At 47.6% G+C, this 20965-nt stretch overlaps 1 protein-coding gene across 1 annotated transcript in view; it reads right to left on the minus strand.

The window, feature by feature from the left end:
- The window catches only part of PAPSS2 (3'-phosphoadenosine 5'-phosphosulfate synthase 2), a 28003-nt gene extending 15520 nt beyond the window's left edge, over nt 1-12483 (minus strand). The window contains exon 1 of the mRNA XM_010565936.1: nt 12457-12483. Within this exon, the coding sequence (XP_010564238.1) occupies nt 12457-12477 (21 nt within the window). The 5' untranslated portion in view covers nt 12478-12483. The remainder of the gene's footprint in view (nt 1-12456) is intronic.
- Between the last annotated feature and the right edge of the window lie 8482 nt (nt 12484-20965).

The raw sequence follows: 20965 nt of genomic DNA on the forward strand, positions 1-20965 counted from the left end.
TGTGGTTGCCCACAGAAATTGAAGGTTGCATGTGACCACCCACAGGAGAGGTGTTATCAGGGAGCATCTTCTCTCATCTGATAGCTAAATGCACGATGTCTGGCGGACCTCTCCCAACCACTGCTGACATTTGTTAGGAGCAGAACCACTGCACGATTAATAGAAAATACACTAGATGAACAAAATTTAGGGTTGTCCCAATGACTTACATGGATGATTTGCCATCTTCCACTAGAAATTCAAGTATGTATAAACTCTGGTCCTTAGGATGCAAGGCAGCATCTCCTCCTGCCCCCACCTACCCCTTTGTTTAGCCAGCATCTCCATGGCTGCGTAACGAATGGGACCAGGGCGAGAACCAAGTGTGAGTGCCATGTGCCACAGCCAAGGAGTGGAAACGAAGGAGGAGAGACGGGAGCTGAGCTGGGAGCTGAGTGGGACATTCAAGAGATCCCCTAAGCGCATACAACATCCTCAGGCCAACCCTTGCTCAGCCATCCACAGAAAGGAGAGCTCTCCAATGTTGCAGGAGGAAAGATTTGAAAGATTTCATTAGAAAGCGGTGCTGGTCATTGCAAAGTCCGGTAAGGTCTAAACCAACATCCTTATTGCACCCTTAAATCCCCTCTGCCGCTGCAGGAGTACCTCTGCCTGCTGTAGCTGGCACAGGCAGGGCACTGGAAGCTGTCCAAGAGCCACAGCTCGTGGCAGGCTGCAGCAACACCCGGCTCCAGAGAGGGACTCCCTCCTGAAAACACAGCTCAGATCAGCCCAAGAAAAAAGCCAGCGGACAATCGCTCTCGTAGCACAGTGCTATTAAGGGCATGTTAGTCACAGGTCCGGCTCATTTAGCAGAAGGGCCAGCCTCACACGAACACAATTAGCATCCAGCTGGCAGCTGGCAGCACTCACAGCCCTGGGGAAACCCTGACCCAGCTGCGAGGGTAGGGTCAGGAGTCCCCCAGCTGCATTTTTATTTATAGGGCTATCTCACATAATTTGGAATATGATTCATTTTTTTTCCCACTCAAGCATTTAATACACACCCTATTTTGGTACTGCAGCTTGGACATCTCTCCAGGAGAAAAAAAAAAGAAAAAAGAGGCTTTCAAAATGTTTTCAGCTGATCATATTTGCAAATGGTAAAACAGGCTTTTAAAATGATAAAATGATCAAGCAAGCTTTCAAGTTTGAAGTCAAACACTTGCTTAAGCCTTTAGAGACTGATGTAACTTATTTTTTAAAATCCCCTCCCAAATCCTGCCATCTTACTGGAAAAAAAACCCAAACAAACCAGATCTTTTGTCCTATCAGTTGAATTTGACGCATAAAAATTAAGTTTATGGGACTTTTCCTTAAAAAATTCTTTTCTTCTACCAGGGCAACTCCCACGGCTGCTGTTGCAAATGGACAAGCTGGCATAATGGAGAAGATAAAGTGTCCGTCACCAACAACGGGGAAAAACCTTCTGTAAGAGTCATTTGCTGCAGAAAAGCAAAACTATTACACTCAAAAGAAAAGCAGAAAGAGAAGAAAGAGGGGGGTTTTGCCTGTGGAAGCAAAGATTCGATTACGATCGCATTGAAGAACAATGGAGAAACCTCGGAGTCTCTGAAGTCCTCATGTGGCTCTTGTAACCCTAAACCTATAGACTTTTCCCAAACTTGAGTTTGATTCATTTAAGGGACTAAGGTGGTAAATGCCTCAAAATCAGCTCCATTCTTTCCCAGGGAAAAACCCCACCAAGACGGAGTCACCCTGGAAATTTTGCCCATTTCATCTCCCAGGATTCCACCATCACGACGCAGAGCCTGGCTCGCAGGTCCAGACGGGGAAGTGAGACTTCTCAAGCACCCGACGCATTACTGCACCGCCTGCCTTCTTGATTCCCGTACCATCATCCGCCCTCTTTCCTGCACGTGGGACTCGTCTCCTCTCCCACCACCCGTACATGAGAAGAAATAATGTTATGTTTTCTTTTTAGACTTAGCTGAGTAATACAGTGATGTGTCACCAAATACCCTGCAGAGGTTTCGGGGCTGGGGTTGCCAGCATTCCCTTGCACCAGGCACGATGCTGAACTGGACTCCCTTTCTTCATTCAGCGCTCTGAATAAACCACAGCAGACCTCAGTCGCTCCTTGGCACCCTCCGCCTTTGACGCTTGTTCCTTTTGGCACTGCTACCTTGGCCCCTGCCCCCTGCCAGGAACGTAACACAGAAGATCTTAAGAAGACCAGCAGAGACATCCCAGTTACCCAAAACAAGCAGTCTTTCAGCTTGGAGACAGACGGCTGGAGATGCCAAACATTGCTAACACACGAGGTTTTCAAACTGGTGTTAGCTAAAGTGTTTTTTTCTTAACCCGCAGGAATTTTTGAGGTCTTAGCAAGACCTTATTTTTGATCGCAGCTAAAATATTTTTCTCTTGGTATAAATCTGCATGTATTGGGTTGCCGCAATCAAATTTTATACAACCCTGGCAAAAAAAATGATCAACAACAAAACCAGGCTCACATTCCAGTCACCTTGCAAATCAGATGCTCATTTCTAGACTGTGTGACTTAAAATCAGCAGGTTGGGCATTAAAATCTACCTCTCTGAAGGCACCCAGATCAGGCGTTTCTTCATCTCTGAATTACATGATGTCACTGCTCTAATTTCCTCAACACAGGAAAACCAGTGAGTCATCCTGCACTTCTACATTTGAGACAAATTTGCAATGCCAGGACAGATGTTATAAAAACAATCTTCCCATCTTCATTCCAGAAATCACAAGGGACAGCTGCATGGGCAACAAATATTTGACAAACACAGCATCTTGTCAGCCACTGACAAAAATAGCAATTTAAACAAGAAATCCTTCCACGGTTGCCCTATTTTTTATATTCAGAGCAGTTCTGCTAAATTACCTCCCCTAAATGAAACCGTTTCAGCAGTTCAGCTCATGCTCATTTTGCAAACAATAGGTTTGACATTGCAAAAGGAGAACTGCTTTTCTCTGATGCCTGGGGTCTGTTACAAGGCTGCTCTGGACCATGCCAAGACCGCAGGACCACTGACAATGCAAAAAACAGTTATCTTGCAAAAAGAGGGAACAGAAATTATGTTCTTGCTGCAGTACGGATAAGTTTTGGGATTCAACACCCATAGAAAGGGATCAAGCACGTCTATTTAACCTCTGAGAAAACCAAAAAGAAGGGAATTATGCAATGAGAAGGTAGGTGACTAGTTAAAAAACAAAGAGATGGTGTAGGCCTGTGACCTCCGCCAGTGCACAGAGCCGTGACTGACAGCCAGCTGAGCTGCTTTGCACGGTGCAATGGCACCTGCCCGAGGAATGCTGCACCAAAACAGAGCAGCACACCACTGCTCCCCTACCAGGAATGACTACCCAGTACACACAGCCATGCTTCTGTATCTTCTTTTGGAGAAAAATACCAGGTTACGGAAATGGTAAACTGAGTATCAGTCCTTCAGCTTTCAGGGACAAGAGGAAAGGAGGGCAAGGGTACATATTTTTACTACACATTAACTTCAGTATCAAAAAAGCTTCCAGGTGGGAATTGTATTTAAATGTAATCTTTTTTTTTTCTTGAATACAAGATTTAGGAATTTAATTTACGGGTTGTGGCTCTCTATGGTAAATAAGCCACTGTACATGTCCCATCTCTTACTGTGACAAGCTAAGACACCCTTAAAACAAGCAAGGCAGACAGCCAGGACTCCTGCACCAAATACCATGCAAAGAAAAACTTGCAGTACAGTCTCAGGAGGTCGTCAGCTGAGCTAATTTTGTTGGGTTGCAAGATACAATCAAAACCACAAGCTCTGCTGTTCAGAGATGCCACGTGGGACCAGCTTACCCAGAGGGTCCTCCAGCGAACGCCAGGAGCCAACGTGCCAGAGTGATATCCCATTTCATCAAAACCATTCCTTCTGAGAGCTCCAGAAATTAGTTCAACAAACCAGGACCATCATTAACTTACCTTTAAAAGCTGAACTGGCATTGCTCTAACACAAAACACAGTGAGCCACATTCAGCAGTTCTGCGTCCCTATTAACTCAGTTTGCAATAGGTTTTCAGACTTGGAGGCCAACATCTAACTATGGCCATGAGCATGCAGGTGGGACACCAGGTCCATCTTCTGCTAAGAAAGCTGAATCTCCTTCCACCCTCCAAGCTAGCACAGGTTGAACTGGGCCCATCTCGGTTCTAAACAATATGGAGACAAGATACCTGTTTTTAACATGCTGTCGTGGTTTCAGCCCAGCCGGTAACAAAGGACCACGCAGCTGCTCACTCACTCCTCCCGCCCCGCTCCGATGGGATGGGGAGGAGAATCAGAAAGAAGAAAAGAAAAAAAAACCCGGAACCTCGAGGGTTGAGATAAGGACAATTTACTGGGACAACACAAGAAGAGAAGTTACACAACGGTACTAATAAAAGAGTATACAAAACGAGTGATGCACAGTGCAACTGCTCACCACCCGGAACCCAACGCTCTGCCACTTCCCCCACTGAAAGCCGAGAGCGCTCCCCCCAACCCGCTCCCCATTTATGTACTGGGCATGATGTCACATGGTATGGAATAGATCCTTGGCTAGTTCAGATCAGCTGTCCCGGCTGTGCCCCCCCTCCCAGGTTCCTGTGAAAATTAATTCTATCCCAGTGGAACCCAGGACACGTGCCCATGATATCCCTCTCAGGAAAGAAATCCTTTACCTTTCGAGAAGCTCTAGCGGTTTCACAAGCAGTGGGAGCTACAGAGGATCTGCATTTCAAGCAGCTTCATCAGGTTTTAAAATATATGTATTTCTGTAAAAGAACTAATCCTCTTGCATCACTTCTCCTCTACAGGACATCGTGGCAGCCTGCTGAAAGAATAAAGCTGGACACAAGCCCAGGCTGGTGGGGGTTTAGCATCACAGCCTCTCCCTGCCTCACTTGGTATCCAGGATGGGCACGCAGTCTTGAACCTGGCGTCTTGAACCCCATGCACTTGTCTTTGCAATGGTCAATGGTTGCCAGCAGGCGACAGGAGATCTCTCTCCACCTCAGCGATTTTTTTTTAGGGTTTGCAAAGTGCAAAAGCAGCAGCGGGATGGACTGCCGGGGAAACTCGGCCAGAACCACCACAGAGGACACGGTTAAACAAGGGGAACTCCACTGGGCAGGCCAAAAGTTCACTTGGCTGGAAAAAATCATTAAGATGAATTCATGGAAGGAAAGTTCATCAGGGACTATCAGGAAGAAAGGCACAGCCTCTGGTATCTCAAGTTGTAAATAAATGGAAGCTGGGACAATGCCCTGTGGCATCCCAGCCATAGACTCATCCCTAGCCCCCACTCTCGGCTGCTGCTGGAAACTACAGAGGGGGGCAAACAGACCTTCCCCTCACTCAGTACCTCCTCAGTCCCCTCACTAATTCTGTTGGCTGAAGGCAGGGTTGTTTTCAGTCGTACTGTTGAACATGCCACCCTACACAACAAGCTGCATGAGAAAAGTCTAAGTTGAGGACTCAAGTTCAGGGACGCCAGGATGAAGGTTTCCTGCCCCATCTACCTGTGCATCTGACCCTACAAGCTGCAGGACAGGCTTTTAATTACGTGAGTGCACACGGGGTTACCTAGACCCTTGCCTAAGTCAGCACCAAGAAATGTTGTATCTTCTTGAACAAGTGACTATTCAGCATTTCCCTCACCCTTCCCCAAAACAGGTGTAAGCACAGGTCTTAATCATTACACGCTACTCAAAGGCTGGTTGAAGGACAGTTACACATTTTCCTTGGGGATTATTATTACTTGGTCCCTCAAAAGTTCATGCAAACTCCCAGTATTTCTCTGAGAGGGTGGCATCATCCCCAATTTTACAGCCACAGAAGAGTAGCAGAGAGTAAGGCAAACAGCAGATGAAGACCTGAGCTCCCACAATATTTAAGCCTTATAAAAATGACACATTTGAAGAGCAGCTCCACTGGACTTCAGGCGGCACCTCCAAGAGCTTGATGCTCCTCACATCCACCCCCATGGCCTCAGACCAGTTTTGCAAAGATGGGGGCAGATGCAATGAGTTGCCCCAGCCATGGTTGAGGTGACTCGTCCAGCATCATGCCCAGGGTCCCTGGCAGAGGCAAGCACGCAACTCAGCACCCTGCAGCAGTAGTCACCTCCTCTAAAATGAGGGGTTTTTTCCCTCTTCCCACAGCCACTGGCAACACAAACAAATGATCCTCCCATCAGAAAGGCTGAGCAGGCCTGAAAAATGACCTCCTGCCTGACACACATTTTTGCACCACAATGGAGAGCTGAAAAATGGTTTGATATCGAAGAAAACATTTTGTTCTGCCAGAGGCCACAAAGACCTCAAGGTCAGAAAGTCTTGGAAATGTAGGTACAAATGGTGGTTTTCCAAAGATGCACAAAAAAGCTCATCTCAACAAACTACAGTGCTGCATCTAAAGAGAAGCCACACTGAAAAAAAAAAATTATGTAAACCGGCTACTTTCTCAAGCTCTGCTCTCCAAACAGGCCAACACATTTTGGTACCCACTCACTAGATAAAACTTTCGACACATACACTTGTAACCAAGCCAAGCTGCAAGTAAACGAAAAAGGACAGCTCTGCAAGGGACAGGAGGCAGTGCTAGCAATGAGCTACCAGCCCTACAGGCAAAATCCTAAATTCCCAGCGTCCCATTTCGTGACACACATCCATGCCAAATGCCTTGACCAAGCTTTTTTTTTGCATCCCTCCTTTTGTTAACGATACACTCCAAGTAAATTTTCACTTAGAAATTATTAAGCTGCAAGACCATTAGGGAACTATTTCTCACTTCCTACAGCTGTGATTCAGAGCCAGATCAGAGATAATCATTAGTCACCCTACTCACAATAATAGTAAATTAATAAACAGCAACCTGAATTACATGGCGTTTCTCTTAATGGACTTTTAAGATACCAAAGTGCACGAGCACTGTGACCAAAGTACAAGTTCAAGGCAGGAGCATACCATTACGACCATTAATACAGGCCCTGCACACTGCTTATCTTTTGTGGGTGCATACAGTTGCAAGTTTATCTAAAACACCTGGTTTCAGATAGGCAAGGGCTTTTCATTTGTGAAGGCCATTTAAAGACACCCTCCAGGATCAACATCAGCCCAGAAAAAAAAAAAAAAGCAAGTATGCCAGTACTTCTCTTGAAAGTACTTTCTTGAACTCTTTAGAAAAACAAAATCCTCATGGCCTAAATCTAAGCTGCAGCTGCAGTGCACATGTCTTGCTAGCATGGCGTCTTCAAAACCATTCACTGTCTTGCCTAAAACCACTTGTAGGGGCTACCCAAGGAGAGCATGGATGGAAACCTATGCCTGAGTTCTGGGTTTTGGCATGGATTTGTAGCTGGCCGTGACTTAATCAGTGCAACCTGAAAACCTGACGAGGCTGGAGTCTGTATTTATCCAGGAGTCCAGCAGCAGGACAGGAAACAACATTCTGACTCAAAGCGCTTCAAATCAAGAGCTGGAGAAATTACAGTCAGGTTTAGGTGCCCTGGCCACCACTCCAGATGGCACCACCATGCTGACCACCACCAGCAGCAGCGGTGCTCAGCTGCGCTCCTCCAAACGAGGCCGCTGGGAGAGGAAGAGATATCCTGAAGAGCCACTAGTCCTGTTGGGAAAGCAAAAGATTAACCTCCAAGCACATCCGCACGGATCAGGCCTGACCTGCCTGCCTCTCCCCTTGGAGGGAAGGGGTGTTCAGGCAGCAACCACCCACCCCAGGAGAAAAACCTTTCCAGTTTTCCACATGCATGCCCTTCTACAGCCCTGGAAGATGCTCTGTCTGTGCAGCCTCCTGGAGAACACACCCTGCTGCTCCTGCTGCCATGGCACTACCAGGGGACACCAGACAAGCCTTCCTGCACTTGGAGAAAGTCCACCAAGGTCCCCAGCTTGCAGCTTCTGGGGCTGGACCGCACCAAGCTGATTATTTCATTCTCCATCCCCTGGAGCGGTCAGCCTGCCTGAACCACGGAAAGAAAGAGGCATTCATGTTTAGGAGCCTACAACTTTTTCTGACTTTTCTTCCCTGAAAATCCCCAAATTGAATATCCCTGCTCTTACAGAGCAGAGTATGGTTAATCAACATGGGTCTGGCACACTGGCAGCCCTGTAAAACAGCACAAGTGGATGAAACAGCAAGGTGCGGGCCACAGACTGGAAAGGCAACTTTTTAATACCGAAGGACTTCAAAAGAAATAGGGAGAAGGGGAGAGAGCTAAAGCAAACAACAGAAGTTGAAATAACAGTGTATTGAGATAGTTAATCTGCTGACCTTTCCATGATCTTCAAAGAAAAGAGAGAGAAAGCAAAAAAAGTGATAGAAAATAAGCCAAGAAATACTAAGCACACGATGAGCAACTAGAAAACAATCACTTTTTACTGTCAAGGTGCAATGAGTTAGGCACTGTGTTTCACAAAATAAATCCATCTGTAAACCCAAGACTTCTGAATCACTGGATGAAACATCAGAAACAGTCTTGAGTAATTCAACCCAGACCAAGCCACACTAATTCCCTGAAATCAGGGCTCTGCTGCCTGCTGCACTGTCATCTGTGCAAGTGTCACTGTGATAAGCTACCCAGAACTGCTTTGAACATCAACATCTTTAAAGATGTTTTGGTCTTTATGTTCAAGGCAATAATAAAGAATAAGCATGCGAGGAGATGAATGCATGGTTTAGGGTTTTTTTTAATATACTTTTTATTCTACATTGCTTTGCAATTAAACTGATGAAGCCGTACATATGTTACTGCACAGCCTGTGATATCACTCAGTCCATCTGAACTCTGCCCTGTGGCTGCAGTTTTTTTGACATGATAATAGTTTTCAGGCAAAGAAACTAAGCTTCTTCATATTTTCCTCAGGGCTGTCATCTGATCTTGTGGGTTTTTTCCTTCTCTTTAAATAAATAAATAAAAAAACGCCTAAATTATTTTTACATGTTAATTTATCTTTAAATAAGACCACATAATTTGCAGCTGTGCATCTAAGCCCTACACAAGCAAAACTGAACTATCAGAAGTTACAGCTTTGTGATCCACTGGGCTATGGAAACAGCATCCTGGTGAAAGCGAGGGATGCCGCACGCCATGCCATTCAGCTTCCTGGAGACACCCTTAGAAGACCAGACAGATGACAAAGCTGTAACACACTGAAAAAGGCAGTTTCAGTACTGGGCTTTCGTTCTCCCCTAAGCACCTGTAAGGACATCCAAAGAGAAACCCACTGAAAGCTGCCAGCGAGAGCGACATCCGCCTGCTGCCAGGCGCAGGACTCTGGCAGCCGGCTCCGAACGCCTCCCGTGTTGAGCTGCGTTTTCCACACACCCACAGGGACACGCAAGCCACGCCGCCAGTCACCCCAGCGAGGTGCCAGCCCTTCCAGGGTAGGGCCATGCCCGTGGGTTTGGGCTCCATGGCAAGCTGTTTCCCTGGAGCACACTGTGCCATCTGTATCCTCCTCGTTATGAAAACACTGCTCAGCGGGGAGAGGTAACGAGCTGCGGAAATACCAGCAACGCCGCAGGTGTAGGGAGAACAAGCTGCTATTTCGACGGCTAAAAGAACCGCTCAGCCCTGAATGCCGCGCTGTGCAAGAGCCCACACAATAAACAAGGGCAGTCCCACAGCTCCATGCTACTCGCTGCAATTACTTTACGGTGTACTTCCTCCCGAGAGCAGGATTTTGCCACTGGGGCACACAGGAGGCCTGTGTAAGGAACATTAAGTCTTTAAGGTCATCATTAAAGACCATTCTTCTCCCCAAAAAGTCAGTCCTGAAACTGGTCAGAAATAAATGCTTTCTGTCAATGAGGTCTGTGAACAGAAGGACACTGCCTGGCATGTTAGAGGACTTAATGCCTCTTGCAATGTCATGAGCAGAAACGAAGAGAGCGTTTCCATACTAACCAACCAAAGAGAGATTCCTGCGCACCAAGTCTTGGATCTTCAGCAGATTAAGGTGCCTTGTTCATTTTTAAGGACAACACGTGCAGACGTAAAAAAATTAAAGTTTTCTTCTTTGTACCTTACCGTAAGCTTCTATTAATAAATGGGTGTGCAATTAAAACATCCTCAAACTAGCCTCAAACTCCAGAGGGCATTCAGGCTGAATTTAGGTTTTAAATCCTGGGCTTATAATTAGTCAATTTCCAAAATGAGAAGCATAGTCAAATAACACAGCCAGTCCATCTCACAACAGCTAGCACTAACTGCCCCTTTCAAAAGCTGACAGCTAATCAACATCACCTGCGAAACCCATTTTTGACACACTCTCGGACAGTGAATAATGCTGGAAACATTCAGCCTCACAAAACCTTGTCAGTGGGAGAAAGATTAACACATCAGCCACACTGTGAAGAAGTGGTAAAACCTGAGATTTTATTAATAATAATGATTTTTATGAGTAATAAGTAGTCGTGTTACTGGGAGAATGAAAAACAGGCATTAAGCAAAGGGTAAAAGAAGGACGAGCTGCTGTACTAATAGGGATCTCAGTAGGGCAAACTAGTCTGTGCATCCCATCTTCATTTTCTAATGGAACCATCTCAGCTGTTGCAGCTATAAGAGATGTCGTTAAAAATTCACCACTATATTAAAACTCCTCTGAGCTACAACATTTAGGCTGCTAGTTGAGGGAGCACATTGTGCTGTTGACTGCTCCTTCATTAGGCAAAATTTCTGATACACTGCTGATGCCTCAACCCTCCTGAACCTCGCTGTGTAATTGTGCTGAGACTGAACGCAATTGTCTGTGTGCGTATGCAAATAACTGTGCTGATCAAGGGACTCCTATCAAAGTGAAATGCTTCATCTTGTACCTTTGATATCAACCTGAGATGGTTGGAACCGAGGAGCTGCTGAGACCCCATTAGGAGCAAGACCTTCACCTACGGTCTGTGCAACGCATCTCCCTGGCAATAGACCGGGAGGGTCATTAATAGGATATCATTGCTGTTTCATCATAATTACCAAAACCTGGTGTAATTAGTGAAATCATGCCTTTTCTCATTCTATCACATACCTGGCAGATAAGCACATGAAAATACGCCTACAACTGTCAAGCAGATAGGATCTGTTTTGACAGTCACGGTACAAAGGTCAGCCATAATCTTGCTTATAAAGGTTATTTTTCCAGCCCAGGGTAGAGGCAAAGGAAAGGGATTATTCTGGAAGTTCAGTAATGCCTCTCTCCTGTCACAGCAATAAACAAAACTCCCTTACACGGCTCACATCTTGCACCTCCCCTCCCTGAAATAATCCCTAAACCACACGTTTTCACGTTTCCAAGAGCACCCTGCTGCATAGGCGCCCTTCGTTACGTGTGGTTTTGGTTACATTCCTATCCAGACAGATTACTAGTGTGTTCAAAATGCATTAAATCAATCTGAAAAGTTTAGGACAAGGTAAAAAAAAAATAATCAACCAGCAAAAGCAGCCCAAAAGACTTATGTCAAGAGCTCTTATGGTTCTGATTTAAAACCTGGAAGACGTATGCGCAGCCAGAGGGACCCAGATCTCACATCCCAAATCCAAGAACTAAGGGAGGGCAGCTGGCAAGCGGAAAACAATTTCTGGCTGTGGCTGTGATTTGCAATTTTAATTTCTAACTGAATTATGCTCTGGCTATTTTTCCTTGCTGTGTGTTTTATTTTTTTAAAAAACCTGGCTCTGCAGCGATGCTGAAAGCCAACGGCTGGTGGTGACAGCTGTCTCACCAGCATCTCCCCCCCTTGGGGTTGGACCCGGGCAGAGGAAACCCGAAAAGCCAAAAAGAGTGAGGCAGTCACTCAGCCTTCTCGCCGACTCGACCTTCGGCCTCGCCTGGGCGGCCGCTCTCCGCGAGGATCAGCGTGGCGAGCACCAAAGTCGGCAGCTTTCGGCACAGCCGTGCGGGGCACGTGCGGGACAGCGTATTTGCGGAACGCCGGCGGAGGGATGGACGCGTGACTAACCTGCGGGACAGCCGGGCCCTCGCCCCGGTGCTTTGCAGGGCGTGTGAGCTCGCCCACCGCGCCTTCGCGCCAAGGCGGACCGACCTGCAGCGAGAGCGTTCCTCCTCAGCGCCCAGCCCCGTGACGTGATGGTTTTAATGTCCTTCGGCGAGGTGATGGGCGCACCCAAAAGGAAAACTCTGGGTCCCGTCCCGGCGCTGAGCAGAAGGCGCCCACCAGCCGCCGACGGGACCCGCGGGGCTCGATCCCCTGAGCCGAGGGAGCCCGGGGAGCCCACGTCTCCCCAGCGCTGCCCGCCTCGGAGCCAGCCCCGACGCCCCCCGGGGATTTAGGGAGAGGGTTCCCTCAGGAAGCTGGACGTGCCCCACAGCCTCCCTCAGCCCCCAGCCGGCCTCGGCGGCCCTCCCCCGCCCGCCGGCCCCGCGGCGCGGCCCTACCGTCTGCTGCCGGCTCGACATGGTGACGGGCGGCGGGGCCGAGCCGAGCCGGGCCGGGGCTATAAGGGCTCCCGCGACACGTAGCGCGTCCCTGAGCCGGCCCCTCTCGCCCTGCGCCCGCCCCCGCCGCCTCCTCCTCCTCCTCCGCCCCGGCCCGCAGCGAGGGGAGGCCGGCAACCCCCGGGCGGGGAAGCGGCACCGGGGAGGGAGGGAGGGAGGGAGCGACGCCCCGGCTCTGAGGTAAAGGACCGCAGGGCCGGGGGAGCGTCATGGGGACGCGGGGCCCGGCTCCCCCGAAGGACGAGTCACCGCTTGCCACCGAGGGGTAACACGCAACGACAAAGCCTCCCAGCGCGAGGATGCCGATCTGAAGTTCCCTTAAAATTAACGACTTGGGGCTGAGGAGTTCGGGCTCGGCTACGGCACCCTGCCTGCGGCCACAGAGGCGGGGGGCAGGCTGGCTACCTGCCGTCAGGGCAGGGAGGGGGGAAAGGCCATCATCATCCAGGTGAGGATGGGTCCTGCTCCCGGCCAGGAACCGCACCTGCCTTCAAGGAGAGAGGGGGGAGGAACAGGACCCCACACAAAACAAGGCGGGAAAAAAAGCACCTCCCAAGGATAACAACGGTGCCTAAAAACAAGCAGCGCTGTAGGCCGGCCCCCGGCCGTTTGGCCAAAATGCCAAGAAGGCTAGAAAGAAACACAGAGGAGTCTACCGGCACATAAAGCTTAGCAGGTGAAGGGAACAGAAGCCCGTGCCTGACAGCTTTGTCCAAAATCCTCAGTTTTCCACTGTTGGGAAAGCTCAAATCCCAGAACACTGCTGAACCAGAGGATGGGCAACATCCTGGTGGAGGGAAACCACGCTACATCCTTGGGATGGCCTGCGAGCCAGCGACAAGGGAAGAAACGTTCCCCATGGGTGTCTAATTCTGCACCTGGGGATGCGTGGCCCAATCCAGCACGGCACTTGCCCTCCGACCACTTTCTCCTAATCCCTACCCATCCGTGAGTCCACCCCAGGACTGTGAGGAGAGCTAAGGACAACTATGCACAGGGCTGCCTCTCCTCTAGGAGGAGATGACTCACTTCTAATCATGCCCAGAAGAGCAAGCACTCTCTCTCGGTCCAACATGCAGAGCCTGCTTTGGGCCTGGGAGTCGTGGGCATCTCCTGGTACCTGTTCACCACACAATCACCAGCAGCCATGCATGTCCTTCACTGTAAAAATACTCCTGTTTCATCTCTATCCTTCGTTCTGGCAGAGTTTAAAATGCTGGTGCCCTGAATGAAGGCCCTCAATGGAAAAAGATGGTGGGATTTTGCAAAGCTCCCTAAGTGAGAGAAGGACCCTTAAAACAGAAAATGGGAAACCCCAAGGGAGAGATGAAAGACAGTGGAATAAGCGGGATTCCTCAAATGAGGTCTTGCTGGAAGAGGAACAGGGCCCAGCATGGAGAAGGAGGAGCAGGGACAACTTGGAGGTGAAGGAGTGGGGCTGGAAGGAAGCAAGCAGCACCTGTTCAACCAACTCCTGAAGCCAGGCAGCTATTACAGTGCTATTAGTTCAGTGCTATTAGTTCAGTGCTATTAGTTCAGCTATCAGATGAACTAATCCCCAGTGTAATTCCAGTTAAACCCACGGTATTATATTTGGGATTAACTCAGCTGAATAATACCAGGGTAACTTTTTAGCATCTCTCATTTAGTGCCTTTCTTTAGATTGGTTTTTCGATTGTCCAACTGCGGACATTAAGTTCCTGCTGTAAAAACAATATAGCATGGTTGGAAGAACAGGCAAACAAGCCTGAACACATTATCCATTGGAAAAGCACATCCTGGTACACGGAACCTTTCCACAACCATTGCCTAGCCAGGACACAGGCTACACCTCGTCCCCTGGAGGACATCACGAAAAGGACATGTTAAATGACTGAAAGTCTGTGGGTGCGCAGCAAAATGGCATGAGCTGCTCAGCTTTCCCACAAGGAAGGCGGCATCCAAGCACTATCCAAGGCTGCTTAGCCTGTTTAGCTGCTGCTCAGAAGTGACTCTGGGTGCTCTGATTTGTGCACAGCATAGAGTCAGCATCTCATCTTTTATTTGCACACAGATTTAAGTAAATTTCTTAACATAAGAGCTTCAGAACTGATCAAACCAATATTGACCTGGCAGGAAAAGTATGTAAAATCTTGGGGAAAATACAGATGATTACAGATTAATCATAGTTGTCACTGTACTTGTGGCTCTGCTCTACAAGAGCATAGAAGAGCCTGTTATTATCTCTGATGAGTTAATTATGCATCTTAATTTCTGTAAGTATTATTTTTAGGTGTTTTTTTTTTATTTAGTTGGATAAAAACATTTAATATTCTCCTTCTGCAGGGTGAATTTTAAATTCACATCTTTACACCTTTACCATGTGTACCTTTCCTTTGTGTACCTTCAGTAAAGAAAAAGGGTTGAAAACATGCCCACCAGACCAAAGCAAGCAGGGAAATACATTTACTGAAGAAAGAGGAGCAACAAGAAGTGGTCTGTGTAAAAGAAAAGGCAGAAAGAGGGGCTTCTGTAATCACAGCCTACTATAAACCATTCTGGCCTGATACACAACTAGTTCCAGTGACGATATTTTTGAAGGAAAAATAGTTCTTTCTCATTAGAAGTGAACAGTAGAAAGGTCAGTGGAAAGAGAGAAAACTTGTGTTACTACATAACAGAAGAAAATAGCACTGAGAGCATGTAACACCTCTGTGTTTCCCCTAGATATCTATCAGTGAGACGGAAAATGAGTCAATGTTATCTCCATTTGTTGCATCATTCTTCACTTCTTACTTCATCAAACTGATCTCCCTTCTAGGAATTAAATTGCTCATAACGTGCATGAGAATTTGAGAAAATAAGAAACATTTTGTGTATAAAAGACCAAGGTTTATTTTTCCTCTATTTTCCCAAGAACAATGCAGAAAGTGGTATGAACTTCTGTAACATTAACTTCTAATAATTAAATATATATGGCTATTGCCTCAAGTTTTAATTTGTGTGCGCTTTTCAAGGAAGTAACTGATGAAACAGAATCAGAAATTAAGCAAAAAAAAAAAAAAATCTAGTTGCTTACCTCAAGAGACACGCAAATCAGTGACACTCAATTAATTTTCATTAAAGAACTTCTCAGGCTATTTAACAAGCTGTAAGAGCTTCAGCCTACTGCAGCTGGAGAAAGAAGCAGCACTACAGCAAAGCAGGCAGGGGGTCAAAATCTTTCCAGATGGAAGAAAAGGGCCCTTGAGCAGCCTCCCTGCTTGGTAAAAAGCAGCTTCAGGAATGATTTGGCAACTTTTGGGCCCTATTACATATGCTAAAGCGTTACTGGAAATATTTTTATTTGCAGGTATTCTCACTCTGCTTACAGGATCAGAGACTTCTGTTCCTCTCCTTACTGGGAGGGCTGGAAGAAAGTTATGCCCCATGTATCTGCCCTTGTGCACGCAGAACGGGGATTATTCAGCACTCCCTTGGGAAGTCTGTATTGCCCTGACACCCCAATCTCAAAGAGGCAGTAAATCTCTAGACAAAAAGGTCTCTTAAGAGCCCATTGTGAAATGTACTGTTACAGTAACAGGACCCACAGAGAGCAAAATCTATACATAACTCCACCAAACAGGCCCGGTGAGCAGCTGCTCATGAGACATTTGCTACAGCCATCTTCCCAGTTCAAAATCCACCACAGCACCTTCTTAACCAAAATTCCTATCCAAGCATAACCCAAGAAATTACCCCAAAGTGCCATGACTCACATGAATGCTTGCAAGCTAGGCACGACCACTCGTTTCCTCAATACCCACCTCGACATGCCTATGTAACAAGTTTACCAACAACAAAATGTCACTTGCATCCCCCTGCCCACCTGCAAGGTGGCGGAGGTGGAAATTAAAACAGGCCACATCCTTTTTGCTCATCAGATGGTATCAACCCCAGAAGTACTACAGCCTTTGGGGAAGTGTCGTGGAAGGAGAGGAGTGCAGTGTTCTCCCACATGAAAGATATAAAGGGGTAAAGGTCACCGTTCCTGATTTTGCACAACTGTGTACTCTTAAATCCTTGCACAAATTCCCATGCCTTGCTGACATCTAGCTGGAAAAGCATTGCCCAAATTAACATCACAGCCTCAGGAGAAGGAGCCTTAAGATCAGCTGCAATGTTACTGGTGACACCATTCCCTCTGCAGCTCCTGCCTGCTCTGCATCGTATGTTTGGCAAAGCAGGAGCAAAGGGTGGAGGAAGCAGGAAGGATGGCCAAGCTTGAATGTGTGTGCCATGGAAGCCAAGCTCTCCCACGTGCCAGGGTTATGCTAGCCAGATGAGCGATCCTCCCTACACTCAAACTACTCCACTGCTAGACTGTCTCTGTTCTATTTGCTTTCCTAGCATCAGGGAACTTGCAGATAAAGGCTTCAGCTTCAGTGCCTTGCTTAGTTTTTGAAGTGACAAAGTTGTCATCTTCAGCACCGTTTCTTCTCAGCTTCTCCAGCTTTGCCGCCACAGCATTACTCTGCAAGTTCACTCGCCACCTGCAAGCAGTGAGGAAGCCATCCTACAGAGGATAAACAGCCTAAAGACAGCTCTCAGGAGGGAGCCCACAGGGGAAATCAGTGGAGAAACATCCAAGAAAGGCAGACCCAGGCTGAGCAGCTTTTGGTCGTATGCAGACAACAAAGTCCCAGGAGAGGTTGTCACCCCAGTTAACGGAGCATCCTTCAGTCACCAGGAGTCTAACAAATTCTGCTCATCAAATACCGAATACATTAAGATTGGTACCTTTGAAAATTAATTATTCCACAAATTAACATATCTAATACCTTTGGCATCAGCCCACAAAGATAACCAGCTCTGCTACTGAACTGCCCCAACAATCAGTTCCAGCTTATCTACCTCACCTTTCACCCATGGCTTTTCACAAAGTTTTCAATCCTATGTATAAGTCAACTCTGGATCTGCAGCCCTAAAACCTCACTCAAGAGATATCAAATCGAAAATAAACTACAAAAGCAAAGCACAGCATATTGGACGCACCAGAGATACAGGCTGGTAGGGCACTAGCTGCTGGCATAAGCAATTAGGCTTTTTAATGAGAGCAGGAAACATTATTTTTTACTCTCCTTGTTCTATAATTCAAGCACGTGGGATCATCCTCACAATTCTCAGAAAGCTATTGGAGATAAACAAAAGTTCCAGAAGCGTCCAAAATCAGCCACAGACCTCCAGCATTGGCAATACCCTCTGCTGTTGGGGACTGCTACAGCCAGCCAGAAACTGTAAGTTCAAAACCAGTTTGCCAAGATTTCACAATGGGAGAAAGGAGCCCAAGCCAGGAACAAGCTCTGCACCTACATGGGTTTTTGCATCTTTAAAGCATCATTCAGAAGTCTGGAAAACAAAACACTGCTCTCATTTTAGAACAAAGAGGGGAGGGAGAAGAGAAGAATATCATAGTAATCAGTGTCTTCTAATCATTGAAGCAGGAAATACGTTAAACTTCAGCTTAAGCACTCAAACATCTTTGCATCCTTCCATAGCTCACCAGCAGATAGCAGAATAAGGGTGAAGAGAGAGCTTTTAACAAGCTGCTATCTTCACAACTATCTCCTCCTCTAAGGACAATTTAACAGCTACCTTCTGTGCTCCATGCAATTCCTACTGATGAGCACATGCACTGACCCCTACCCACCTACCCACTTCTCATATTGCTTCAGAGCTCACTTTAAACAACCCAGATCTGGGATTTCCAGGTTGTTTTTTTTTAATCACTGTGCCTCAGTGACACAGTCACTAGTGCTTACCATCAGGCTCTTACTTTCCTACACACCCTCCAGTCTGTAACTGACAGTTCTGAAGGTTCCCAGTGCAACTGGTCCAGCCATTGGGATGGCATCCCCACACAGCAAGCCGATATGTAGCAAATCTCCATAATCATTAGGGAAATGGTAATAATGAAAAATGTACAATCACACAGCTGCTTCTTTCACTCTCCTTTTTAAAGCAGGTACAGACATTTGCCTTGTCCTCCAAGCACTGCTCAACACCCAGATCTCTCAACTAAGTTCTGACAGGGGTCCTTAATTTTTCTCACTCACCTCTTCATTCTTATTTCTCTTTTTCCTTACTCATACTTCTCCCCCCCCCCTTCCCTGTCTTTAAAAACCTACAGTGCCTTAGAGATTGCTCTGGGCTTTGCAGGGCTGGCAGAGAAATCTCAGCTCCCTTTTGCAGACAGACCACACGCTCTCCTTGCATTTGTATGCCACAGCTACGAGAGCAACAATGGGTGATGCAACCAGGACAGCAAAGGATTTCACTCCAAGGAGCAGACAATTCAAAGTGCATCACAAACCCAAGCTATCACCCAGCCAGGGCAGATGTGAGGCTCCAAACCACAATCCAAATGGCTCGATGTCCTAGTGAGGACACTGGGCTCAGTATGTGCAGCTGCACCTAGGGAGCTAGCACTGAGATGTTCAAGCAATGGCTGCTTTCACAGCAGAGGAGCTGGTGTTCATCTCCAGATGCAGACATGCAGGTTGAGGCTTTGAAGACACAACGCAGAGGTGGTGCAGGTGATGGAGCAAAGAGCTATTGGGCAAAAGCCCTTTCAGTTCTCATTCGGCATTCATTGCCTGAAGGCTGCTGGCGCTGCCTCATCTTTAGGTTGGATCTCAGCAAGACAAGTATAAAATATATACCTACCAGGGCTTGGCCGATACTCTACGGGGAAAGGAGTATTTGTCAGGAAAATGGCAGCAGAAATAGCCAGCAATTTCTGTCTGACTTACCACAGCTAGTCAGGGCAGCCTGTAGATCCAAACACGGAGGAGCTCAGCCAAGGCAAGCCTCTGATGCTGCGGTTTGCTCTACTCATGAAAGCGTGCTGTTTTCTTTGCACTCACCTTGAACGATGAATGAGGAACAATCAACTTTACAAATCTCTTTGGAAGCAAGGCAAGGATTCTTATCATTTTCATAGGATCATAGAATGGTTTGGGTTGGAAGGGACCTTAAAGATCATCTAGTTCCAACCTCCCTGCCATGGGCAGGGACACCTTCCACTAGACCAGGTTGCTCAAAGCCCCATCCAACCTGGCCTTGAACACTTCCAGGGATGGGGCAGCCACAACCTCTCTGGGCAACCTGTTCCAGTACCTCACCACCTTCACAGCGAAGAACTTCCTTACATCTAACCTAAAGCTACCCTCTTCCAGTTTAAACCCACTGCCCCTTGTCCTATCACTATGTCGTGGTTTCAGCCCAGCCGGTAACAAAGGACCACGCGGCCGCTCGCTCACTCCTCCCGCCCCCCCCTCCGGTGGGATAGGGGGGAAGACGGAGGGGAGGAAAAAAACCAAACCTGGAACCTCGAGGGTTGAGATAAAGGCAGTTTACTGGAACAACACAAAGAAATTGCAACAACAACAACGGTACTAATGAAAAAGTATACAAAAAGAGTGATGCACAGTGCAACTGCTCACCACCCGGGACCCGACGCTCTGCCACTTCCCCCACCAAAAAGAAGAGCACACCCCCCGGCCCGCTCCCCCTTTATATACTGAGCATGATGTCACATGGTATGGAATAGCTCCTTGGCCAGTTCAGGTCAGCTGCCCCGGCTATGCCCCCCACCTCCCAGGTTCCTGTAAAAAAAAATTAACTCTATCCCAGCTGAACCCAGGACACACTACATGCCCTTGTAAAAAGTTCCTCCACAGCTTTCCTGTAGGCCCCCTTAAAGTACTGGGAGGCTGCTATAAGGTCTCCTCAGAGCCTTCTCTTCTCCAGGCTGAACGACTCCAACTCTCTCAGCTTGTCTTCATAGGAGAGGTTCATCAGCCCTCTGATCATCTTCATGGCCTTCCTCTGGACTCGCTCCAACAGGTCCATGTCCTTCTTACGTTGGGGGCCCCAGAGCTGGATGCAGTACTCCAGATGGGGTCTCATGAGAGCAGAGTAGAATGGGGGGAATCACCTCCCTCAACCTGCTGGTCACACTTCTTTTGATGCAGCCCAGGATACGGTTGGCTTTCTGGGCTGCAAATGCACATTGCCAGGTCATGTTGAGCTTTTCGTCAACCAACACCCCCAAGTCCTTCTCCGCAGAACTGCTCTCAATCCATTCTCCACCCAGCCTGTATTTGTGCTTGGGATTGCCCTGACCCATGTGCAGGACCCTGCACTTGGCCTTGCTGAACTTCATGATATTTGCTCGGGCCCACCTCCCAAGCCTGTCAAGGTCCCTCTGGATGGCATCCCTTCCCTCCACCATGTCGACCGCACCACACAGCTTGGTGTTGTTGGGGAACTTGCTGAGGGTGCACTTGATCCCACTGTCCATGTCACTGACAAAGAAGTTAAATAGCGCTGGTCCCAGTACTGACCCCTGAGGAACACCACTTGTCACTGGTCTCCACCGGGACATGGAGCCATTGGCCACAACTCTTTGAGTGTGACCATCCAGCCA

Source organism: Haliaeetus leucocephalus, unplaced genomic scaffold (genome assembly GCF_000737465.1).
Source record: "Haliaeetus leucocephalus isolate CR32 unplaced genomic scaffold, Haliaeetus_leucocephalus-4.0 Scaffold198, whole genome shotgun sequence".
Taxonomy (NCBI): Eukaryota; Metazoa; Chordata; class Aves; order Accipitriformes; family Accipitridae; genus Haliaeetus; species Haliaeetus leucocephalus.